We start from the raw sequence: 27539 nt of genomic DNA, 5'->3' as shown, positions 1-27539 counted from the left end.
TCTGTTGTGGTTCTCCTTTGTAGTTTTATTAAATAAAAACTTTACTTATTAACGTTAAACATAATGTCTCAAATCGGGAGATATGACGTCTTAAAGATTGTAGAATTTTATAATTACTGATTTTTAAATACAAGATTCTTAAGTATCGTGGAACGATATAACCGATATCTTTCCTTCTTTTTCAAAGAATGTGTCGTGCAACTAAAAGACCGTAGCATTCATGCGTTTACCTCATCCCCGTTAATCATCGCAGACTTTGTTCCGGCAATAGTGGAATTTGCAAGCCGCATGTGAGTCATATACGACCTATATCCGTTTTTGAATCGCGATATCTTCGCAGCCGGCGCGAGAGCTTTGTTCAGAATAGTGTTATCGCTCGTAAAGATAGCAACTACGAGAGGAACGCGGCTCTCCCCGTGCACAGTCAGGCCGTCGAGGAAGGATACGTAGGTGGTTACCGAAGGACCTGGTGGGGTACCAGGAGAACAGACAGCCGCTACAGCATGAGAATGGAAAGGAGAAAGGGAGAAAAGAGAATCCGGGCAGACCGGGCCACAAGCGAATGCGGTGAGTAAATGTGGCAACGGGAAAAAGAGGGAAACACAGGGAGAAGGAACGAGACGGAGAAAAAGAGATTCATGGTGGGGTTGGTGCAGCTGAAGCACGTGGGCCCTGCTTCGTACGTCTGGTTCGGTAGTGCTCTCAGTAGTGCCTCTCAGCTGCCCGTGGAGGATCTCACATCCGGATATCCGTCGAGCCTGTCGCGAACTTGACGCGTCCACCGCGGCCGTTGAGGATGTGACGGCTCGTACAGTTGTTGGTATTATACAGGACATCGCGCAGTCGTTATAAGTTTTTCAAGAGCCGAACGATGACCCTGAAGATACTGCTGGCGAGCTTGCTTATCGCGGCCACAACGAGCTCCGTTTTACCGTCGTTGGAGGATCATCATGAGATACCCTCGCGCAGCCACAGAATTGTTTGGCCAGTTTGGTATCGCGACAGACTGCCCCACGCTAGGCACGATCGCCTTGATGACAAACTCGTCGTCCGAGAGACAACTACTACCGCGAGAAGCCCATGGACGCCACGGCCACAGGTTTCCACGACGAGATCACCGCAACAGATAAATTCGGCATCGAGGCATCTGGAGCAACGGATGCTGGAACAAAAGTTCAATGGTGCCGTGGCGATGGTGGAGAACGGTGGTACCAGGGCGATAGCGTACGCGGGTTATCATAGCAATCATCGTCAGCATCAACCAAGAGAGATGGGCGCGCAAGGCTTTCAGCCGATTACTACAACAGTCCCTACGTACGCCAGACATCATTCGGGGTGAGTATGAGATAAACTTCCGACTTGGAATACATGATTGAAAATTTATGGAAATGTGGTATAAGATAATCAATCTTTATGTTAATGAATACGGAATTCAGAACCTCTCCGATGTTCAAGTCTCAAATAGTTTCATTCGAAGTTAGACTATTAGTCTAATTCGGCCAGACTGAATTTAAAATATGATAGAATGTTAGGCATTACGTAGAATAAGTTTATCACAAGAATTTTAGATTTAGATATTGTTTAAGTCGCATTTTTTGTGAGAAATAAAGGTCATGCGTCATTGCAGACAGAGAACTTCTGTTGTAAATAAAAAAGAGTTTGTAAAGCAAGTAGAGAAAATTATCTAAATATATAAAAATATACATATGAGACATATAAAAAGTATTTATATACTAAAATTAAATCGATACAGATTGAGCAGACAAGAGATACTCTTTATACGAAAGAATCAAATGTTTCTGTAGACAACTTGCATTTATATTTTATAACTTAATTAAAGAAGTAAGTAAAATAATAATATAAAATATCTTTATGTATTTATGGCAAACGTGTGTTTTCAAGAAGATTTAATTCAACTTTAATCAAGGCGGTATAGATTGCTTCAATCAAGAATGTTATTTTGCTAGTCCTTTTATCAAAAGATTAACGAAAGCACTGATATGCGGATGCAAGATTCATCCATAGAAATAGATGATGTGATACTCGCATATCCGCGAGGGTCGAATAATTCAGGCTCGCGGAGTACATCCAGGCGCGATTACTCGTCGCGTCACGGGAGGCATGTAAATGGAAGTGAATGAACCGCGACGCGTAAATATACGGGTGCCGCTAACGTGTGTCGCTGAATTACTATATTTACGAGCAATGAGCGACGCACCGCGTCCGCGCGATGATGTACGATCGAGCGCGATGGTCGACGGAATAAGGCCGGCGCGGACGCGTCGTCGTTCAAAGACGAGCCGCGAGCCGTTTAATTAATCGACCAATTAATTATCTCGCACGTACCGCGTTCCTCTGTCGCGTACAATTATTGGGATTGTCAGTGCACGGCGGCGGATTTCTTTGCGCGCATGCAACGGCTCTCAACACATGTGTGGACACGTGGATTAAAAGTATTCAGATAAATGGTTTAGGGTTTCAAGCTCTCTGTAATCCGAGCTTGAAACCCTAAAGGGTTAATTAATCTGATTGATCCAACGCGATCGTAAAACTTGACTTTTGCAAAATTTTCTGCGCAGGTATATATATGTATCTTTAAAAATATGTAACTTTAAAAATCTCTGAAACAGTCTTTGTAATTAGGAAAGTTTTGTTTTAGCTAACTACAATAAATACAATGTATTATTAAAGTTTAACAAAGAAATTCAGAATTTTTATAATTTTCAAGATTTAATTAATACCTACTTATATATGTTACAACAAATTTGATTAATTAAACAATTATGCATAATTACTGGCAATTATATATATAATTACCAATGATTTTTAATAAATTTAATTTGATTAAATTTTGGTAAATTTATTAAATTTTGATTACTTTTATTTATCACATTCATTGGTAATTATGAATAATCTCCAGTATCCAATTGGTAAAAATAATGCAAGTTAGTATTTTTTTGGTGATTATGTATAATTGTCGGTAAAGATGATTATTCTGATGAAATTTATCACATTAACCACCTGTATTAATATAAATAATTCAAATCAATTTCTATAAAAGAAGTAACTAATTAATAATAAATTTTTATTATGACATTATAAGGGCAACAATTTCACTTATTTACAAAGACTAATAAACTACTTTTTTATAATATTATTTGCAGTAATTAAAATTATTTATTGAAAGAAAAATATACAATTTTATTTAAAAAATTGTTGTTAATCAATTTGTACACTTATGCGCTAATATTTTATAATATAGCAGTTGTCCTAATATTGAACAAAATTTATCAGTGAAAGATATAGATGTGCAATGGCATTTTCCTGGAACAAGCAGCATCAGATATTTTCATTCTCACCTTACAATCCCGTCTTCGGTTTCTCGAAGCGATTATTAAGGGGAAATCACCATACCGCGTAACTTTTATCACCTCCTGACAGCCACGAGATCATTCCGCTTCCCAGCGTGAATCGATGATTGCCCGTCAGAAAGCCTTGCGGGCGTTCACGCCAGGCGTAGCAAAAAGCGCTCGTGGCAATATAAACACCGGGGAAAGAACAAGCCGGTGTCTGTATCAGTCAATATTATTGCACAGTGATTTTATCACACGTATTTTGCCTCTCTTCGTCTTTTGTCACGAACTGTTTATTGTCGTAATTACATACACATATATACTTTGGTATATATGTTAAATGAAAGTAAGTAGAATAAATATTGGGCGATCCAGCTCCATATTTACGATACAATAACGATTACACTCTTTTCAATTCTAAACTGTAGTATAATATCATTCATAAGACTGATATTTATATAAAAAATATATTATAATTATTAAATAATAATAATTATTATTATTAGCTCTGATATTTATTATCTTACATTATCTTTCCGATTAGTTCGTAAACGAGATCCTTTTAATACACATAATATTTCTACATTGTGAAATTATATATTCTGTTCGTATTAAATGGATTTATATTCGCAAGCACGTATGTGCAAATACACATGCATGTAGAATATTTAGTTACTATTTAGTCTGAATGCAATAATTCGATGTTCGTCTATCTTGCGAGTCGTGCGATCGGGTTGCCCAGATGCGTGCCTCAGGCTAAAAAATCTTGTAAACCTGTCCAAGGATAACAGTGTGCGTGCACCTCTCTCTCTCTCTCTCTCTCTCTCTCTCTCTCTCTCTCTCTCTCTCTCTCTCATCCCTCTCTCTTTCTCTTTCTTTCTCTCCGTATCAACATGCACACGCGGTCAAACTCGCGTGCACCTCGCGCGGAGGATTTCTCAACGATGTGGCTGATGCGATGCGCCGAATCGTGTCATCGATTTAAATCCTTTGGTGCGATAATCATAACGCTTAAAATGCGATCTATCGATTTAAAGTCATCGGAAAAATTTGAAGGTGATGTGATATTAGTATGCAATGCGTCACCTCGCAATTTTGATATTCATCAGGATTCATTTTGTCGACGACATACAAACGACATAAACCTTTATAGAAAAATTTAAAAAATCGAATGATGTGTTAATGCATTTCAAATGCGTTAATAATGCAGATTAATTTTTTTTGGAACTGTATAAGACGATAATTCAGAGTTTAAAACTGTTTAACGCATTTATGAAACGGACACGATACGATTATTGCGCTGCACCACGTTTCTCTTCGTAATTAATGACCATTGTTGCACATACATATTGTTCGAGACATATGCAAGGAGGTATGGACCACGGCATTCTCTCCTTACCGCCGGCCACCTTCTCTCTCGATCATTTATGTTGCTTCGTTTGCGACACCGAGTGATCGATGAGCATCGAACGAAAGAAACGCGAATAATGAATATTCAAGCCGTTCCGAGTACTCCAGATAACCATCCTGCAATGTCATTCTTAGGCACGTTTCGCTGCCCAGCATTGCCATTGCTTATCGCTGTAGAACTCAACATCGATGGCTGATCGATGAGCAACGAGGTCATAAAGAGACAGGTGTCATTCGTCGATGTAATGTGTTCTCGAGAACTATAAACGCACGTCTCCCATCATCCCCGTCGGAAACGTTAGCAGCCATTTCTTGATATGGCCATATGTGAAGCTATCGTATCGCGGCTTAACTAAACCAAATAAGTACAGCAGATACGATATTCTTATCTTCATACCTATGGACCTGTTTATAAAATAGAAATTATTATGATATAAAATATATCTACATTACATTAGATTACATTACATACATTTAACTTTGTAGATAATTTCTTTGATTAGAACAATTGTACGATAAATGTAAAGCTTTTATATATATCCTTGGTATTTTAATACCTTCAACTATTTTCGATTTATTTAATTTTTTTAATTTCTCATTATCTTTAACTAATAAATTATAAAATGTGGATTTTGTTTTTATTATGTATGTATGACTATCAATAATTTGTCAAATAAATGTCAGTATCATTATTGTTGTATTAAAAATGAAGGTAAAGAACGTAAATTTATCGTGCACTATTCAATAAGTAAAACTCACTTCTTCTCGCAAAATAATATTTTTGCTAGAAAAATGCATTGTACAATGTATTTTCGAAAAGCTCGTCAGACGGATTTAAATAAAGCGTTGTAACTCAAATATTATCAAAGTTATAAAGCATTTTTTGTTTTATTTAATTTTTGTTTTATATGGAAAAAAACATTTAAATATTCATGGTTCTTGAGTCAAATATTTCAGTTAAAATATTCATGGATGTAAATTTATCGCAAATGATGTAGCGCGTGAAAACTCTTCCTGCTCCGTTCTTTGTCGTCTCAAGGTAAAGAGCTCGTTAGACTAATACGCGAAGCAAATTTCGCAACTCACTCAGATGATGCTTCACTTTTCATCGTGCACACGCTGCGTCTCACTAATCGTCCAAAATAAATGATTAATTAGCGAATCCGTTTACATCTGAACGATGCAGTTAATTATTTGCTTCTCTTTATCAGTTGGTTTGCTTTCTCTCTTTGAAACGCGAACTCCTATTATTTTACACGCGAGAAGCAAGGAGAAGCAAAATGCGCGGGTGGTATGTACATTCGCGAAAATGATTCATTTTAATGCGCAAACATTGCCGCACCAGCGAGTGCGCAAACGTTGCTCAAACAACATTCATGAAACATTTCTGATAAAATAATATTGAATCTCGCCGGAATCCATAAATGTTTCATCATGTAAATATCCCTTCGAAATTCCACCCACAGAATAACACATTTTAACAATTGCGCTTTGAATATGTCGTGTCAATATAGCTGCGAACGCACTTATACATTCGCGTAATGCCTTTTTTTCAAGTGTTTAAATATTATTTTTCATGTGGCGTTATGTTTATCGAAAATATTGATTCTGCTACGTATGGTCAATAATGAATTTTTATTATGCTTTTAATTACAACTTTGCAATAGCTTCAATAGTTCTACATCTAGGGTAGAGCGCCGGGGTCAAAAGTAACGCGGGGCGAAAGTAACAACTCAAATATCTATAGTTATAGGCATAGGTGCGAATGCGTCTGTTGGTTAACGGATGAAGCTGAACAAGCTATAACGTGTCTCAGAACGCCTGCGGCCTGGGTATTGAGTGGACGTGTGCAATAAATAAAATATGTTTTTGAGGTCGTAAAGTAATTTCTTCCGACAATCTTAAACTTTTAATATAATATATCCACTGCAAGTAAGTACTTTTTCTTTTAGGTTATATTTGAGTTTCGTTATTTTTGCTTATTATAATAATTATTACTTATTCATTTTTGGCATTTTATTATTAAAAATTTCAAGTCAAAGTTCAAAAACATATTCGGGACGATTGTAACAACTGTGATTCAAAGTAATTTTTATTTGTACTAGTCCTTAAAGACATTGTGTTCCTATCATTTAAAAATATAAGAACACAAAATGTTTATAATTAAATGAACAAAGTTATAATGTTTTCTATAATTGATATAAAGAAGTTATGTTTTAATAGAATAATATTTTATTTTACTTCTTTTGTATGAGAATATGAATATTTTAGTTTGTTTTTGTTAATATAAGAGAAATTATTATTTTTCATTGAATAAACATTTTTTATTTTAATTATTTAAAACTGTTACTATCGATCTCCTATAGTGTTGCAACCGACCCGGCGTCGGGGGCGATTGTAACATTTTCCCTCGTTTATGTTTTTGATTAATAATTCTTATTTGGTTTATCACAAGATTTAAATAGGAGGATTTCCATAAAGTGAAATGATCACATTAACTTAGGGTATCAAGAGTTTTTCTTTTACTGTAATAATTCTTCCACAATCAAGTTCTAAAGTCAAATTGTTACTTTTGACCCCGCTCTACCCTAATTATATATGAGTCTTACATGTGTCGAATCGAATATATTAAACATGCATATTACATTTGTATATATAGATTTGTAAGAACATTATATAATTAATCTTGTTTTTATTCGACGTGTATGCAAAGTCGTTATTTAAATTAAAAGTAATGCTTCGTCAAAATTTCGTGGAAACGCCGGAAGTGTCGAGTACATCCGCATAGTGGAGAAATAAATTAATAAAAGTAAATTATTGAGCGCAATGTACCTACGTGATAATATACACAATATATATTAAAATATTACATTAATGATACCGCTAATTTAATTTAATGGTTTTATTATCTATAAAATATTCGCAGCGTATTTTTTTCTATTTAAACTTACAAATTGTCAAGAAGGTTTTAAATTTTTTTATATAATTGTTTTACTATATCTTTGTAGTGCAGGTATTGTATCTGTTGTATCATACATATATCATCATTGATATTTGCATTTATAAAATAAAGTATCATTGTATTGCATACAGTTAAGATTTCCATTTTCAAATAACTTATAAATGTGATCTTTTTACGCGTTAACTTGCTGTCAGTTAGAAATTTTTGGCTTATATTCACGTAGATCTTTTCTACTAGTATATATTTTATGCGTAAAACTTACTATTTTTTTATGTTCCATTTTACACTCACTCTTACAATTCCGTCTTCGTGACGTTAACAAAGTTCTGATCAGCGAATAAGAGAAGAACCAAAATGCACAAAAATTCCATGGCCACAAATAGAGCACTCATTTCGCACACTTGCGCCTTACTCTCTTCTCCCTTTTTGCTAACCGGTATCCCGCAGGATAAACATATCAGCGCCGGCCGTTCAACCCTGAAGATACTCCAAGAGATGCGCACCTTCCAAATTCGTCACGCGTTAAGTTGTAGCCAATTTCTAGAAATTCTTCGATAATAAAAAATGTACAAAATAATTTAAATATTTGCATAATGGTTTATTTTTTCCATAGCGAGGTATTAATTAAATACTAAAAAAAAGAACTTGAAATTTCGTAAGCAATTTATAATTATAGTAAATTTGTATTTTATTTTAAACTAATTTTACTTCATTTAGATAATGTAATTTGGGAAAAAATTAAAGATACTTAATGATAAAAATTAAAAACTTATAATACACGATGATTTCACTCAGTATTTTTACTGAAAAAAAAAATACAAAAATTTCAAAGAAAGTAGAAGGGAATACATAGAAAATAGTTTGATACTAGTTTGGACTGTATTTCTTCTTTCAAGATATTTATCTTCGAAAAATTCAACTAATTTTGAACTACGAAGAACCGATCAAATTCATTATTACAATAGCTCTATATATAGAATGTATTAATTATCGAAAAGTTAACAAAAATCAATATTCCCGACATCGTCGACTGCTTTCCAAAAGTTTTAGAATTTCAAACAGAATCTTCACATGATCTATGTATATATATATATATATATATATATGTGTGTGTGTGTGTGTGTGTGTGTGTGTGTGTGTGTGTGTGTGTGTGTGTGTGTGTGTGTGTGTGTGTGTGTGTGTGTGTGTGTGTGTGTGTGTGTGTGTGTGTGTGTGTGTGTGTGTGCATGTGTATTTTCCGACCCATGACCTTATAATTCCTACATCTCGTGCGAAGGCCGCGAGCATCGATCGCACACTAGATCGAGGGAAGACGTACAATTTCGGTGGACGTGCAAGCACTCGACATTGAATCATATCGCTATCGAAGCGATCCATCGGTCCCCTGACAGTCGCGGGCAAGTATAATACCGATTGCAAACTAACAAAGCAAAAAGATTGACGTCAAGCGGTGCAGCGAAGAGCAAAGAATGATATTGATGAATATACATGTACATACGTGTTACAAGAATTTATGAAAAAGTTATAAAAAATTATTAAAGTAAAAAATAAGAAAAGTAAAAGTATTAAAGTAAAGAGAATTAAAATTAATAAGAAAACTTATTAATTTTAATTTTAATTTATATATTTCATTTGCAATTATATTGCTCATTTTATCGATTTATTTTATTTACGATTATAACTGAACAAAACGTTATCAAATAATCTTTTATTTTATAGTTGAAATTAGAAATGCATGTATGAATTAGAAATATTTGATAAATAATATTTAATAAACAGATTTGATAAATAGATTTAATTTATTAAACAAATTTAATTATTAAACAAATAATTACGAACATTATGTAATTTACATTTATTAAATAAAAATGCAATAGAGTATACTGCGCCATATTTCTTTACATCGCAGTAGGAAAAAACTGAGGGATGAACGATCGAAGTGAACACTTGCAGCTTGATTCCGCCACGTTCGATGATAGCGGCTTCATGTAAATCCATTAACGTGAACTTTTATCTGCGGGCTGCGGACGCGAGGGGTGAAAAGGTCAAAAGCGAGAGAAGAGAACGGGCGGATAAGGCGCGAGATGCAGGTAGTACACGTGCGGGTAGTACAGCGCTGACGCACGCGCTATGAATTTGCACGGACAAATGCAGGATGAGTATTTTGCGGTTAGTGGCCCTTTTTGTTCTGTTTCGATTTTCAATCTATATTTGGTTGAAAATACCGCAATAAAAATAATAAAAAAATATAAAGAAGAGAGAAATAACGCGATGGAGGAAGATTTTGTGACTGGACTCATATTTCTTATAAAAAGATGTTTTTGTATCATGACTAATTTTAAACTTACGCCAGTAATCAATAAATTTAATGTTAGATATAAAAGAGAGACGATAATTAACATTAACTTAAAGAGACATGACGAGATATTGAAGTTTTATATGGTAATCATTTATATACATTCACTTTGCTTGATTAGATGGAAATAGCGGCGTGAAATCTTTAAGCATCAGAATCAAGATAAAATTGAAGATCTCGTAGTTTACACGTGATGTCAATCACAACGATATCTTGCATTGTAATTGTGTAATATTGTTCGCCCATTGACTTTGCTTGAAAGTTCACGCTTTGTAACGCTTCGCTCGTTGCTCAACCTAGTCCAACGAGTGAAATCGAGCTACAACAGAATTAATAGACAACTACGAAGTTTATGGACGGAACATACGGCAGGAGGCAAATGGCGTCCGGGAACGTAAACTGCATCCACCGAAGAAAATGAGCGAGCTGGGCGATTCCGCATATATGGAGATGCAAGAAAGTCGAGGTTGCTTTTTTCTGCTGAGAAATTGCCAACGTTTGTTCTTGGAATGGTCGAAACGAACGGCCGTTGAATGGGAACTGGTTTTCGATTCATCGAAAACAATGATTGGGGAAATGCCAGTTGGATTCTAGGTCAAAATCCTAAAAATCATACGTGTTCGGTAAAATTGAACACTTCCGGCTTGATCGCTGCGAGCAGTGAATCATTCGGACGAAACTGGTTTATCCTTTCTGATCATAATTGTTAAATGACAATATTTAAATATTCTTATCTCGCTATTATTAATAATATAATTATTATGTAAAAAACTATATATAATTCAAAACGTTTAAAAAAATTTGCCAAATGTTTCGCAAGAATATAATTATTATTTCTAATAAAGTTAGATGGTATCGCGTAGTGTTCAGAAATTTGGAATTATTAAACGTATCGATAGAACTTTTACCGTTCACAAGATTACACGAGTAAAACAGAATAGTGATATAACCGTATCTATGCAATCTTTAATCAGAATGACATTTTAAAAGTTAATGAGAAATATCTTATATCCCATGTTCGTTTTTTAAAATTTAAATGGCAAGACACGTCGTGCGCCGCATCATCGAGGAAGAAGAAGAAAACGAGACACGGGAGGCCAGTAATGAGAGACGCTGCGCGTCTTATTGGCACCGCGTAGGCGCATAATTACTTCACCTGAGCGGTAACCTGGGTAACCCGTCATCAAGCAATTTTGTAATTTGGAAGTTTTGCACTGCCTGCCCGCGGCTCCCGTTGCATCGTTGCGCATTCCGCCGAGGGAACGGCTTTCGACGCGCAAGATGCAATCTCTAAATGAACGAGCGGCGATTCGCCTCTTTCGCAAATATGGACTGTGCATTCTTGGATGGCGCAGACCGGCAATTTCTTTGTTTATGGAAATACTGAAGGCACCGACGCGACGTCAAATGAGTCCATGGGCGCTATCAAAATTTTTCCAAGAGCCTAACAGCAGAAATTTTTTTAACGTTATTACATTAAAATCTGAAGCTTTAATAAACTTGATGGAAGACTGTGTTATAATATCTGTCTTGAATTTTGATGACAAATCAAAAATAAGAAAAACACTCTCAAGATATAAAATCAATTAATAATAATAAGGCAAATAAGAGTGGAGCGCCGGTATTAAAGCGAGTAATATACAATGCAAAAAATATATCTTTAATACAAACATACAAAATACAGACGTTTAGGTTTTAGACTCTCTTCAGTGTGACATAATAAATAAATTTAAGATCTTGGAACAAGTTGTGAGAAACGTAATTTCGCGACATGCCATTATTCAAACTTGGTAACCAAAATTGTGCCCTGACAAGTGGCTTAAAGAACACGTCGACATTCTCACTACATATATGTTCCTCACTACTTGTTCCAAGATCTTAAATTTATTTATTATATGTCAAACTGAAGAGGGTCTGTGTGTGAAAGTTAAAGCGAAACGTTTGCATTTTGTATGTTTGTATTAAAGATTTATTTTTTGTATTGTATACAATATACTCGCTTTAACACCGGCGTTCTGCTCTTATTTGCCTTATTAGTACATAACTGATTGGTTTGATGACAAAATATTTTCTATAATATGTTAGACCATAAATAATTAAAAATTCACCTTCTACTATTAATTTTATTATTTCTGTCATATAATATTACTTTAATACATCTTTAATACTTTATAATATCTTTTTTGCTTTATAATATCTTACTTGATTTTATAATTTTTTACATCTCTTTCTTGTTTTCCCTTATTTATATTTAGATTTATATATATTTTTTCAAATAAATAAATAATCCTTTTTCCTCTTTTCTTTTTCTATTATATAAACGTATAAATTACAGGGTTCTATTGTAATAATATAAGTATTCGTATAAAGCTTAAGTAAATTACGTAAATATTACCGGATTATTGGCGAACCGATTATAATGCAATGAACGACGCAGAAAGGGGCGGTCTTAAAAAAAGATTCATGTAAGCAATACTTCAAAGCGTAGGTCTGAAATTAGCGGGTATGAATCACTGCGAGCCGTCTTAGCCAGATCCGAGGATCGACGACCGACTCTCGTTAGCGTACATATCGTCGATTTGCGGTGCCGGATTGTTTAGACATCATTCGTTCACACTCCTCCTTCACGGACATGGCACAGCATGGCTGCATAATTCGAGAAATATAAAAGAAAGATAATCTAAAATATATTCTATAGAAAAGAATCTTTATAATGAAATAAAGCTGTTGCTCTTCGTGCTGAATGGCGCTGCGATAATATTACATGAAGAATAATATAGCAGATATAGCTCGAAAAATATTTACGGAAGGAGCTCTTTTATCTAATGCAGAGGGTTTGCATTTTTATAAGTATTATGTAGGGATAATGTGCAATATTTCAAAAGGAAAATATTTTGGGAGTATATGGAACCCATCCGATCGCCTTAAAAATAACATCGGTGCTTTTGTGATAAGCTGTATGGATGCAGCTGTGCGAAGATGAAGTTACCGCCAAGAGGTGTTATCGAGTCTCGTAATTGAAACGCGCAATACATAGGTGCATTATGGCGCTCGAGCCTTGAATCCTGAAATAAGATACATCATAATTTTCAAGTAGCTCGTACAATTTCTTAGTGGTATGCTTCGAGAAATCGTTATACGTATTGCGCGTTTATTAAATTTCATTAGAACGGTACTAAGTTATCATTTTTTATAAAAAGCAAAAATAATAGTAACTCTCAAGATAGTGTTTAATATGTAATAAATATAAGAATATTTTTATACAAAATGGTAATTATTATATAATAATTGACTATTTACTATTATATTTATTATTATTATAAAGTTGATAGAATTTAATTAAAAAAATAGTTTTAAAATATAATAAAACTTATTATACATACTAAAATGTTGTACAATTTAGAAAGATTTTTTTTACAACATAAACTTATTCTTAGAGAGAAATTAATATATGAACTTATTGTTAGTGATAATTATCAATATAATTTAGTGCAATAATTATTTATTTTTTTATATATTTATTTTATTTTTTAGATATCTTTTTTAATACTTTATCCCCTGAGCTACAAAATTTACGCGGGACGTTCTTTATTAACGGTATAAATGGCATTTTGAAACTACTTGAAAAAAATAAAATGTCACGAGTGTCCCAGGACTGCGCATGATCAAAGTCCCACTTGTAAAACAGCGGCCAATGGCCGAGGTAGTCATTGGAAAATCTTAAAAACAAATTGCCGTCCGGACACACGAGTGGCACTTCAGCTCTCCAGTTTCTTTGTTCCGCCTCGCAAAAGCCAGTCGAGATTCCACGTGTTTTGCATGCGAACTGCTCGTAAAACAAATGGTCGTTATACTGCCGGCAATTACAATCGATAGCTTTGTCTGCCCTTTCATTGGCCCGATTGAATCGATGTCCTGGTCCGCATCGAAACCTTAAGTTATTTGTAGTTCCTGATTTATAGCCTTATCGTTTGCGTGATGAATTTTGCTATTAGTCGCAAATTGAGGCAAAATTGCATGCCTTCGATGTAATCGCTGATCTTGGAGTTTTCAATTTAAATTAAGAATTGCTTATATATATATATATATATATAAAATAAACAATAAAATCTAACCATGAAACCTGTCAATATGAATTATTAATATATAAATTATTAAATTATTGGTACAATAATAAAAGTACTTATTCTTATAATAAACACGACTGTATAAAAATGAATAAATAATAAAACAATTATGAAAATAAAAATAATAATAATTTCTCAAAATGTTACTTTAAGACATTGTTCTAATGCTTTTAATTATTCATAAATATAACAAAACAATATTCAATTTATATATATTAAAATACAATATACTAATGTGCATTAATTTTTAGTAATACAAATATTAAAATTAAAAATAATTTTTATATTCTCTTACAATTAGTCATTTGGTAAAAATAGATTATTGATACGATAATGGTAAATATATGATAAATAAATATAAGTAACAATTTATAGTTCGTTGTATGCATTTAATGAATGCAAGAGATATTAACGATAATGGAAAGTATCAAGTATCACATATCATATGACAGAATACAGCCGTAATCTTAATCCGATTTTTATGAGTACATGGCTAATTCAGGAAAGGGATCGTCACACTTTGATCTTGTTAAATTGATCTCGTTAAATTGCTTGATTTACGACAGACCGCACAAAGTTGGAAACTGCGAGACGCGCTTCTGGATGACACCGCATCTGGGTGGTGCGCGAGAAAAAAAGGAAACGGCGGGACTAACATTTATGAGATCAGGCAATAAAAAACCGGTGTTTATTGCCACTAACCACCAGACGTGCAAGACGTGTCATGTATTTCTACGAAAATCTATGCTTTACTCCGTTTAGTTAAGATTTATTATTAATTTATTGAAGCTTCCGACAGGAAACTATATCTCTCAAAATTGTGATTTTTTTACTTACAAATTAGAAGGTATTATTATTATTTATTAAATAATGGTAATATGTTTCATGTGGGAATGTAATTATTTAAGTATTCGGATATAATTAATATATGACTAGAAGAACCGTGAAACAATGAGATACAAACAATAAAAATTAATGGATTTTACAAATAAATGCATAGAACATATTTCTCATTTAATTTATTATTTGATTAATTTTACTATATTAATTCATTATTATTAGCTATTAATTTCATAGAAATGCACAAATGTTAATTATAAATTAATACTTTACAAAATTTAATTATATCAAATAATTCTGCTTATATTTTTGTATCACAAAATTGAATCAAATTGTTTCTTAACAATTTTCTGTTAAATTTTATTTACTTATTAGAATAGAACTGGTTTACAGAAATAATATCTGTAAACTTTCTCTTTATAAATAAACATATGCATAAGTCTGCATACGAAATACATAACATTATTTACAAATCTGTAACTGTAACTGCAGTAAACGTGTTTTATTTATAGCAAAGAGAATGTTGAAACATATAGGTACACATAATCAAACCCATATTGAACCCAAGTGTCATATAACTTTATTGGCCTGATAAATCTGACGTGAATTATGAGATTCATAAAGTTTACAGAGCCGATAGCTGTCAGTTCGACGAAGAAACGTTTGTGCAAACTTGCCCTCGGTGACGCATAGACACAAAGCGCAATCCGCAACAATGTTGCGGAGAAGGTATGCAGCTCGTTAGACTTACAGGGACGGTAAAGGAAATCGTCGTCGTCATCGTCGGCGAAAATCTACGCGTGCAACAGATGGACGTAGGGAACGTAACAAACGACCGCGATAACACGACGTCACGTTAAGGGCTACGTGGCGCTGTTAGGAATGGTTCCCATTCCGAGATCACCGCTAAGATTTCGGAAGCGCTTAAGAGAGCCGTAGACATGCGAGCGTCCAATGCAGTAATTCATTCTGGATTTATTACCTTTCGGCCAGAACGTTGTGAACCGCATCACGCGATGGCGCCTTCGGTTGTTACGTATACGATGCGAGATGTTACCGAGATTTTATTACGTATTTTTTAATACGTTTTATTTTAAAAAAATTGCATCTATAAATTATCATCGCCAAGCACATGCCACGTTGAAATATTCGACTGCAGCTTGAAATAAATATGACTGATTTTTAAATAACATCATATGGATATAATTTTGTATATAATATTTAAATCTCTATAAATAAGTAATTCTATTGAGGAGAGATGCTGATTCCGCTTACTGATTATTTTCTCATTTTTGTCATCTCATATCAGCGTAGGAAGAAATGATTAGGAATGCTGTTCAAGCAAGAGATGAGTGTCTTGAATCTGTCTATACAAGTGAACGCTTAGCCACAGTAAAGTAAGATGACAGCCGCCATGTTATTGATTGTGCGAGTCGCCATATTCATTTACCAACTTTTTAGGGGAGTGAACCTACTGTTCTTACTTATACTGTGGCTTAGCTGTTTGTAGCAAATATGTTCCTCATTAGAATAACGTTTAAAATCAACGGAGACATTGCAATCGTTTTAGTCGACGTAAAATCGCCAATCATTCTGGCGTACTGACCCTTAACCCACGTCGCACAAAACTGGTACCGGGTAACTAGTTGGCGCATAAATGCTTTGGTCGATGAGATGAGAAGTTTTACGCGAAAAACTAGGATGTCTTGTCATAAATCATTTGCGCGCCGTAAATCTCCGACGATTCTTATCACCGCGAGATACGCTCTTAGCTCTCGTGACAATTTCATTTTTACGTTTGTCAAAACGTCCGTCCAATGTCACGAAGGAAAGAAAGAGAGAAGGAGAGAAAATCTTATCGGCGTTTACCGACGCGCGAAACGAACTTGTCAGAGCAACAGTCGAACCAGTATTCCCACACAAATGTCCCCTGAACCGTATCTGAACCCCCGTGGCGCGACGCGATTCGCGAGATTTTTTGCGAATCAAGAACACGGCTTACAAGCGATTTATGCACTTATATTAGAGAAAACTTGAGATAGTTATTGTGAGGTTGAAATATTCTATTTATCATAGATAAGTGAGATATTAACAATAAGTGATAAAAGATGGTTTTTTGGCTCTCATGAATGCACATATATAATTTTATTACAATCTCGCAACATAGTATTGTATGTACGTATCAAAAAAGATTTCTTGTACAAAGAGTTTCATTAAATTGTTATCTATGTATTGTATTGTAATCTTATTGATAAATAGAATCAATGATAAACAAATTTTTACGAATTTCACATATTTTGATTATAGATTTTTTAATAGTTTTGAAGTCGAGATGTTTTCTTAAAAAAAAAAAAATAAAAAAAAACAATTTTTTTTTATTACAACTTAAATACCTTAATATTTTAATTTATACCTAAATAAGTTAAACTTTAAATTAAGATTTCCTTCAAATTTCTTGTTGTTAATTTAAAAAAAATTAGTAACACAATACAAATAATATCAAACTGACAATGTTGCAAACGAACTACTTCTTTATCATTTTACTTTGGAGATAATAAACGCTTCATGGAATTATGCCAACAATATGTCAGTCAAAATGCAAGCTTATTGAACGAGCTTATGACGGTGAAAGTGATGGCATCATGCAAGCCGTTCAAATAGTCAGAACATTCGCAATAAGCGATCACCTGCTGCGCTAATCCTTCTAATCCTTTCTCTCCTATATGATCATAAACGTTCGTCCTTACTCCTTGGCATACTCTTGCGGATTCTCGACATCTAACCTTGGCTTTCCTCAGACCACCTGCCATTAATGGAGAATGTTTAAAGAACCAGAGGTTCTGCATTTAGTATCTGAGGATCACAAGGCTGAATGTGACTTCCGCATTTGTCTTTATATAATTCACATTATTAAATCAAATATTATATTAAAAATGAAATCCCGAGTAAAAATATTTTTTAATCTTGCATATGTATCTCTCGATTCGCAAATGATTATGCAAATAATTATGCAAATGATTATCGTATATAAGAGATTATATAAATGCTATGTCCGTGTACAAAGTAACACGTTACATGCACAAACGCGATATGAACAAAGACTTGAAATCGATGGAGCGTATTTAATGCTGCATGTGCGGTAAGAAAACGGGTCGAGAACTATGTGGACTACGAGTTAATATTTCATGGCGGCGAATTTGAGCGTATAAGTCCTTTATGCAGTCACATCGAGCAGACTTACTCGGCGATAGATCGCCGTTCCTCGTGCCTGTTGCCTCCTGAGCATGAAACAAACGTGGACAGAGACCACCGTGTCCCCGGTATTCGTTGTTGCGACAGTAAATGTTCTGTCGCGTTTCAGCAAACACGACATCGACGTGGCGAAATGCAATTTTCTATGGCCTGACGATGACGAAGTGGTTCTGTCGAGCGCCAGCATTCGTTTCCTTTATGAACCGTTGAGACGTTGAGAGCCTTCCGCTATCTGTGCCGTCATGATACTTTCTGCTAAATGATATGGCGATATTATCAATATTTAATCTTGTTTCCAAGTCATAGAATGATATTATTCTTTTTGCTTCCAAAATACTGGTCCTTAATCACAAATGCAATCTTTCATATTGAGTTCTGTCACGTAAGCTTAATTCCGGAGTCAGCTCGAGCAACGACAAGCCGTAATATCGTCGCCAACGCAAATACTTATTTCGAACGTGTATTCAATCGGCCTTCGTATTTTACGATTTAACCGGTCTTCTGCGTATTTTACGATTCAAATGACTGCGCTTTAGCGAGCAGTTTGGCTGGAAGGGACACGACAAGCGATATCGTTTACGATGGCTATCGAAATAATCGACTTGCCGATTTAATTTCTCCATCGCATAAGTCATATAATAACAAAATGCAAAGCTGAAATCGAGATGCGGGATCCAAAGAAAGGATTATTTAAGAATTCATGAAGGATTTTTACTGATAACATCTCTGTGATGTCTTTTATACATCCGGTTTGCTTTCAAATATAACGATATTATTATTATTATTATTATTATTATTATTATTATTATTGGTTATATATATATATATATATATATATATATATATATATATATATATATGATAATACGAATAGTTTTGTATCAATTTAAATAAACAACTCTGTCAAAAAGATATCTTTTAAAATCTTTTCTTGGAAAAATTATTTAATATATGTACAGCATAATATGTAAATCTAATTACTCTATTAAATAATTTACTTTCTCTTAGACAATAATCATAGGATTTAAATTTTTCTTATAAATTTAAGCAATTTTTATGTAATTTATAATTAATATATTTCAAATTTATATTATAAACTAATTACATCAGCATATAAAATCAATTTTAATTCACAGAATGCATCAAAAAATTAATCTGCAAAAAGTTGTTTCTTTTCTAGAATTAAAAATTAACAATTTGCATTTCAGGAGGCGAGTATGCACTAGGCAAACTCCTGCAGTTTCTCACCATCATCGAGGAAGACAAATTAGGTATGTTGCATGCCTCTCACAAAATTAAGAGCTTTCGCTTATTTAAATTAAATAAATTAACTTATTTTACCTTAGAATAAATATTGTCTAAAGAAAAATATTTATAATATAAATATTTTTAAGTTTACAAGTAATAAAAGATAGTTTTCCACTACAGCGTGTAATATTTTGTATATTTTATAAATTACGTTAAATAAATTAAAGAAATTTATGAAATATCCTAGATTAGTATACACTGAGATGACTTCTAGTTTCTTTTGTTGTCCGGGATGGTCACAAGCTACTCACTTGAGTTTCGGTTGTAATAAACGTAAGTAAATTTGACAAAATTTATTTCTAACATTTTGTAATAAATTTAAATATAATTACAGAATAATTATATTTGTAAAAAATATTACAGAAATTAATTATAAAATTTTATTGGTACAAATACTAAATGTTATTTTAATTTTTAATAAATAATTCAAAAAATAATTTAAAAAATTGAGTTAACTTAAATTATTAATATAAAATATGTAAATAATAAAATATAGAAGATAATGCGTATTTAATATTATACACATTTTTTTTACTCAACTGTGTTTTTCTCAACTATATAAGCCCATTAATCTTAATCTCATTGTTTTCTAGCCATATGCCCAACGCCATGTCTAAATGGTGGAATTTGTACATCGCCTGGCAAATGCACATGTCCCAAAGGATATACCGGCAATCAATGCCAAACAGGTAATTTTAATTTTACTTACAAATTAAAATTATATATATCTAGATTGCATATGATGTCATTCATTATCATGAACTTCGAGAAAATTACACGATTTATGAATTGAAGAGATATGTACATAAATTACCATATGTATAATATTTTTGCTTCCTTATAGAGGAAGCTTTGTGATGGTGAAAAAATTTTTTTTCGAGATTTTGATGGAAATAGGTTTAGAATGTTCCAAAATGTCGAGAAATCATATTAGTAGAAAATGTCAGGAAGTATGTATGTATGTGTGTGTGTGTGTGTGTGTGTGTGTGTGTGTGTGTGTGTGTGTGTGTGTATTTTAAATAACACTATATAATATATGTAGTCCACAATTAAAGCGGCAAAAAATAACGTCATATTGCAAAATAAAGCAGACTTAAAAAATTTATAAAATTTTTTTATATTTAATTTAAATATTTAGTTTATCTATTATCTCAAATATGATAAGGTATTTAAATGGCGAGAGACCTTGCTAAGTAAAGACAAGAAAAGTTTGACATCCATGCACATTTTAAATAAGTCGATCTTTTTGTCATAGTCGTGATTGCAATCTTAATAGTAAATAGCTCACATAATATATACAAGAGAGTGGTGATCAGAACATCCGTGTAGAGCAATGGTATCGCTCGTAAATCTATCGAGGTTGCAACCGACCGATGCAGCAGAACATGCAGGACACTGCAATATACGTATTGTGCCGCAGTTAGCTTGGCGTAATGCTATCGAGAAGTATATCGTTCCACGTCGATTTAATTACGTCTGACGATATCAAGCACGAGAAGGCACTCGTAACCGAGTAATCGATTGAATGTTCTTCATGCTTTAACGAGGCGATGGACTCTCATATGTCGTTACTTTTAAGATCGATCGTCTCTAATTATACATATATTATTATGTAGTAATTTAATAAAACTACGATTTTAATGAAGCAATAAGAAAAGATGTATGAAAAATATCTAGTTTAATAAAAAAGAAATTAGAAAATGCAATTTTTTATATTAAATATGTTGAGAATTGCAACATATTATATAATAAGATTCCAATTAAATATAATTTCATGTACGTTGTATATAAAAATTAATCAAATAACAAAATGTTAACTATACTTGTGTTCTTTTCTAATTTCAATTTACTAAAACTTTTATTTTTCAATTTTTAATAACTTTCTATTTTTTATTAAATTATTTAAAAATTAATTCTTTATTTTTCGATAAGATAATGCGTGTAACGTTATGTTAATTTTAATACTTTGTGAAAATGAACTAAATATTATTTATATTCTTTATCGCGCAGATGTGGATGAATGTGTGCTAGAGAAACCATGCGGGCAACTTTGCACAAATCTACCTGGTAGATATCGATGTCACTGTAGAGTCGGATTTCAACTTCAACAAGATGGCCAATCTTGTCGAAGAAATGGTAGGTTTGCAAAATTTAAAACTTAAGACAGAATTTTTCGAAGAATAGTTTTAAGAGTTGGTTTATTTTCTGCAGACACAGACGAAAATGCTTTTGAGGCACGCGATTTAGAGACTGATTTTCATGACGTGTCGGCAACAAAGGATCCAACTGATTTTCATGGTATGTATGATACAATCTTAAAAAATTCTGTTAAATTTTTATTATATATCAAAATATATAAATTTTAAGATTGCTTTTAAAAGAAGATTTAATTCTATATACAAACTATATATAAACTATATATAAACAATACCTCAGATTTAAAAATCTGTACACGCGCGGGTAGTTCTGAGTAATTATTTTACTTTAAAATTTTGTTTATAGAATTAAAATTATTATTTTCAAATTATATAGAATTTGGAATTATCGCAATATTTTTTGTAATTAGTTAAAAGTAAAATTAAAAGATAAAACAAAACTGAGAAGTTGAGTCGCCAGCAAATAATTAACAATTAGCACAGGAGTTTTGTTCGACCAAACTGGCAATTTTATTATTAAAAAGACGCTACGTTTCAACCGCAAAATTCGGTCCTTTTCAAGCGTGTATGACTCGCAAATATTAATTAGTTGGACATAGTTTCCAAAATACGCCGAATCTAAAAACTAAATATCAGATTTTGTAGAACGTAGCAAATAGAATAAGTCTAGGAGCATTATATAAATCAAAAACTTACATATTAGAGTGTTATTTCAAGAAATAGAAAACGGTTTCACTACATTTCCGTTGTCCGTAATTATATCAGAGGGACGAGTCCCTGTCGTGCGATGGTGAAATTGCGACTAACAAGAAAGGACGAAACAATAAACAATGACTTCGAAATGTGGCTGAAGTAAAGAGAGGGAAGCAGATGAGAAGGGGATATTACGTTTCCTTTATGATATGTTCGTAGAGAGCATTAAGACTCTCTGTGTCCTTTTGCATATTAATGGTATTATCCGATTTTTTGATGAAGAACATCTCCGCTAATTCCCTCTTTCTCATCAGCCTCTCCCTATGCATTATCTCTGGATTCCCCCAATCAAAGTCATGTCCACGGGATATTCGATGTTCACTAACTACAGAGTGTTTGCCGGCTGGTTTTTTGATATCCTTCTGGTGTTCTTTCAGACGCGTGCAAAGATGCCTTTTTGTTTGCCCTATATATATAGCATTACAATCCTTACAAGTGATCTTATATACGATTTCGGTTTGTTTCAGATCATCGATTTTATCTTTACCACGTTTAATTAGGCAATCCAATTTTTTGGGAATTGTGAACAGAGGCGTAATGTGGCACTTACTTAGCGTATAATTAATATTTTCGCTTAAACCCTTTATGTAAGGCAACGGCATGCACTTCCTTAAATCAAAATCTGTTTTGCCGTCCGTGGAGATGTTGTGTGGGGCATCGCGTGTTTTTAAGAGATGTAACCTTTTTAAAATGTGTTTCTTAATAATTTGTTTTGGAAAGTTATTGTTATTTAAGATGTCTTTGACTGTTTTAATATTGTTGCTATGGAATCTTTTATCAGAAAGCAGTATCGCACGATCAACAAGACTTGTAATGGTATTCAACTTGTATTTTAAGGGGTGGTTCGAATAAAAATTAGTGTACCTCCCTGAGAACGTTTGTTTTCGATACCAATTCGTTAGCAAAGTATTGCCATTTCTTATGACAGCTCTACGAACATATCATAAAGGAAACGTAATATCCCCTTCTCATCTGCTTCCCTCTCTTTACTTCAGCCACATTTCGAAGTCATTGTTTATTGTTTCGTCCTTTCTTGTTAGTCGCAATTTCACCATCGCACGACAGGGACTCGTCCCTCTGATATAATTACGGACAACGGAAATGTAGTGAAACCGTTTTCTATTTCTTGAAATAACACTCTAATATGTAAGTTTTTGATTTATATAATGCTCCTAGACTTATTCTATTTGCTACGTTCTACAAAATCTGATATTTAGTTTTTAGATTCGGCGTATTTTGGAAACTATGTCCAACTAATTAATATTTGCGAGTCATACACGCTTGAAAAGGACCGAATTTTGCGGTTGAAACGTAGCGTCTTTTTAATAATAAAATTGCCAGTTTGGTCGAACAAAACTCCTGTGCTAATTGTTAAAAGATAAATAAAAACTAAAAATTAAATTATTGTTTACAATATTAGTGAACATAATATACAATTCACGCCAGTAAAACAAAAAGTTTATAATAAATACATAAATAAATTAATATATAAAATAATGGACATCGATGAATTGCAGATACCGAAAATGAAGTTAGCGATGATGATCAAGACTATGAGGTCATCTTAAAGAGACTGATTAAATTGGAAAAGGTAGGTTAAAAATGATTATTAATACGATATGTAGTTGATGAGGAAATATATTAATTCTTCAGCAAGTAGCCAGAAACAGAAAGAGAGATACAGAGGCTTCCGAGATGAACACTAAAGTTACATTGGCGGTCGAAAGTATTAACGAGATGAAGAGAACCGTCGAAAAAGTGGTATTTGAGGAACATTAAAATATTATACACTTAAATCACAATATAGTGCACAGCAGAAATTTCGTAAATAATTTTGCCCATTAAAAATTATTTAGTGCATGTAAGAAGACGCGCATATAAATAATAACTCATGTAAATAAATATGCGCAAAAAATATTTATTTTTCATTTCTTTTCAGATCTTGTTTCATCACTGATCTAATGTAAGAAGTGGTACTATTATTGGAAATTCTTTCTTTATTATATGTATATTTCTTATAATAAAAAAGAGTAGATTTTCAGCATTCAGCATAAAAAACGTATATGATCTTGATATTTTGATATTACAATCTTTGTGACCAATTTACTTTGTTGTGCGATTTACTTTACAAATCTCTCAATCTGTTACTTCAGTAATAGCGAGACTTTTATAAATTTTCTCTCTTGGAAGAAACAAGTAAGTTAACAAATGTTATGATTTAATGGTATAATTTTAATTCTTCTTTACTTTTTACCTCGAATTACACTATATTGAGATCAAAGTGTATTAGTAAAATGTACATAATTTATATTGTTTATGAATTATGCAATTATTTGTTCTAGCAACTGATGCAACAAGAAGTATATGACATGAGAAGCAAGATGAGACAATATGAGGCAGAAATGAGAAAAATACATCATCTGATGAATCGCGTCGCGGAATTAGAAAATCGTTTGAGAATACGTTGCAGATATCAATAATTTGTGCAGGATCGTTGAACTTCTAGAGTTGCTAAAACGTCACGCGGAAATTATTATCAATACAATCTGATACTTAATAATGAATAGTAGTACTATCTACTATTTTACTTGATATTTTAGTAGTAGATAGTGTTACTATACTACTTTACTTAACAGTAGATAGCGATATATTTTCATCATAAATTTCTTGCGCCTTCGGGATATGTGAAGACGATTTTAATAATACTTTTAAATCAGAGACATGTTTACATAGAAGACAATGCTGTACATTTAAAACCAGAATATTTATTTTAATTTTCAAACTACAAAGCAATATTGGTCATTTTAATCTCAAAGTACTGACATAACAGTAGCTATTAGATTTACGTGGAATTGTTTCTGTCGTAAAATATCACTGCCATCATTTAGCATTTGTTATATTTATCAAGCTAATAATAGTAATAGTATAATTTTTATATTATGAGTATTTGTACTCATATCTTTATAATAAAATGAAGTAGATTCTACATTTTTGTATTCTTTCATACTAATCTAGATTTTAATATGGATGAAGGTAAAGCACTATATAATATTAAAATAATGTTTAACATAGGGTATAATGATTGTTATTTAATTTTGAAAAGGTTCTTTTTATGATAGACACTATATAGAGATCTCTAGTTTCATTCAGTTAATGATAAACATTTGGTAAAGAAAAAATTAGAATATTGATTGAAGTTAATACTGTGAATAGACATACATTGGGTATATTACACATAATACAAAGAGACATTTTGTACTTGTCAGTTCATACTAGACTGAATATACTTGTTTAGAGTTTTTTCTAGAAATAAAATATTCTTTCTTTCATAAAAATTTTTTATTTTTACAAAAGAAGAAAGCAATATATTCATAATATTTAAAAATTAGTAAGTAACATAAAAATTAATTTGACAATTAAAGAATTTTATTTTTCTTCCTTTGCTTTCTTCTGTCGTCTAGTAACTCTCTTGCCTGTCTTCTTGGTTGCTTTCTGCGTTTTTGCTCTGCCCTTTTTGTGCTTCATTATCTTCTTATGGCTCATCCACGCAGGATAATTGCCATATTGATCCCGTAATGTTTTCTTATTATACACTCTAGCACCTTCCACTTCCATCTGTTCTTCACCTGTCTCGGTCTGAGGCTTTGCATCTTTGGCCCGCTTAGCCTTCACATCTTCTTTTACTTTTTCAGCGTTGACAACTATCAATTGTAAAAATAATATAATATAAAACATTATCATGTTACATTATAATATATGTATACAACATTAAAACAGTCATTATAAGGGTTTAGCTAAACAATTAATGCAGTTAGTGTGGATCTTACCAGTAGCGATTTCGCTAATGTCTGCCATTTCGACATCCTTCGATGCATTAGCATCAATACCAAGAGTTTTCTTCAGTCTGTCTAATTCTTTTACCGCGTAACGTTCTCTCTTGATCGCCCTGCATTTCCTTTTCCATTTACTGCGTAGAGATTTAGCCATTTTTCACACTTGTGCGTAGTGCATGCACATGCAATTGAATGAAAGAGGTTATTGAAGGTTATGTTTGAAACACGCGGAAGCACGCCCGAACCACTCGACGCGGAACTAGCGAACTAGTTGAGATCTTGAAATCTGTTACCATCTGTTACCTGCAGCAGAAAAGTTAGAAAAGTCTGAGAGTAGGATATGCCCGCGTTTTCAGTGGAACCTGGAACCGTCCACTGGTAGGCTCTATGACTTCTATGAGCATAAAATGGACGTGAATAAACAATAAACAACTAATATACGTAGCCAAGTCCACGATATTTTCAGCGGGTAACACACGCTACAACCACAGTCTTCGGTTCTTTTCCGAAACAATTTCCTACGAAAAACCAAAAATTGAAGAATAAAATATGCTATGTTCGTTATGGAAAACTTATTAAGCCATTATGTTCTCAAAATATTTAGTGCTTTATAAAATAATTTTTTATGATTACATTTAAAAAATGATTTACATTCTATAATTTCTCTACTTCTCACATTCTTTCGAGTGTGCTTTACACGATTGTGCATTAAATTGACACTGTTTTTGAAGCACTCACCCAGATACCCTACTGGGACTTTTAAGTTTAAAGCGAGTTTTTGAAAGCGGCGATTCTTTGAGAGTGTTACAAAAAATCTATAAAAATTCATGTATCATCTCATCTTTGAGGTTACAAAAAGTGATTTCTATGCTTACATAATAGGCTGGAACCAAGTTTTTTTTAAGAAGGGGAGCTGACACAAGCGTCCCGTGAGAATCATAAATAAAAAATCGACTGTGCCTTAAAAGGCCCACGGTGTCTGCGTGTAGTGTTAATTTAATGATAATCACGCGGAATTTTGCATGATTTTGCTCTACTCGAACATTCTTTATTATTATAATGCGATACAATCTTCTTGGAGCATATTATAACGGGGGATGAATAAAATGTTTAAACATGAATTTGAAATGACAACAATAACAGTGTCTGTGAAGTTAGTATATCATTTTCCAGCAGATTAAAAATAAAA

The 27539-nt window shown here is 32.9% G+C and overlaps 2 protein-coding genes across 3 annotated transcripts; one reads left to right on the top strand and one right to left on the bottom strand.

Annotated features, from left to right (window-relative positions):
* Positions 1–625: 625 nt before the first annotated feature.
* Slow (epidermal growth factor-like protein slowdown) lies at positions 626–25503 on the top strand. Of its 2 annotated transcripts, XR_011720406.1 has the most exons (10): positions 626–1335; positions 19509–19571; positions 19796–19881; positions 20202–20297; positions 21619–21744; positions 21820–21906; positions 24035–24108; positions 24171–24278; positions 24457–24713; positions 24860–24987. XR_011720406.1 is itself a non-coding variant. In XM_071719864.1 (9 exons), the coding sequence occupies exons 1-9, from the start codon at positions 872–874 to the stop codon at positions 24995–24997; spliced, it is 1242 nt and encodes a 413-aa protein (XP_071575965.1). In that variant the 5' UTR covers positions 626–871; the 3' UTR covers positions 24998–25503. The 2 variants fall into 2 exon arrangements, 1 of the variants encoding a protein (XP_071575965.1); XM_071719864.1 differs by lacking the exon at positions 24457–24713 and having other exon boundaries at positions 24860–25503.
* On the bottom strand, positions 25263–26560 carry LOC139781053 (protein LLP homolog). Its single transcript, XM_071719865.1, has 2 exons — positions 26345–26560; positions 25263–26218 (listed from the first exon to the last, which is right to left on the bottom strand). The coding sequence occupies exons 1-2, from the start codon at positions 26502–26504 to the stop codon at positions 25944–25946; spliced, it is 435 nt and encodes a 144-aa protein (XP_071575966.1). The 5' UTR covers positions 26505–26560; the 3' UTR covers positions 25263–25943.
* Between the last annotated feature and the right edge of the window lie 979 nt (positions 26561–27539).

Source organism: Temnothorax nylanderi, unplaced genomic scaffold, assembly GCF_030848795.1.
Source record: "Temnothorax nylanderi isolate EJ_2023f unplaced genomic scaffold, tnyl_v1.0 TNYL_tig0313_pilon, whole genome shotgun sequence".
In the NCBI taxonomy this organism is placed as follows: domain Eukaryota; kingdom Metazoa; phylum Arthropoda; class Insecta; order Hymenoptera; family Formicidae; genus Temnothorax; species Temnothorax nylanderi.
This window is presented reverse-complemented; position numbering and strand designations above follow the sequence as displayed.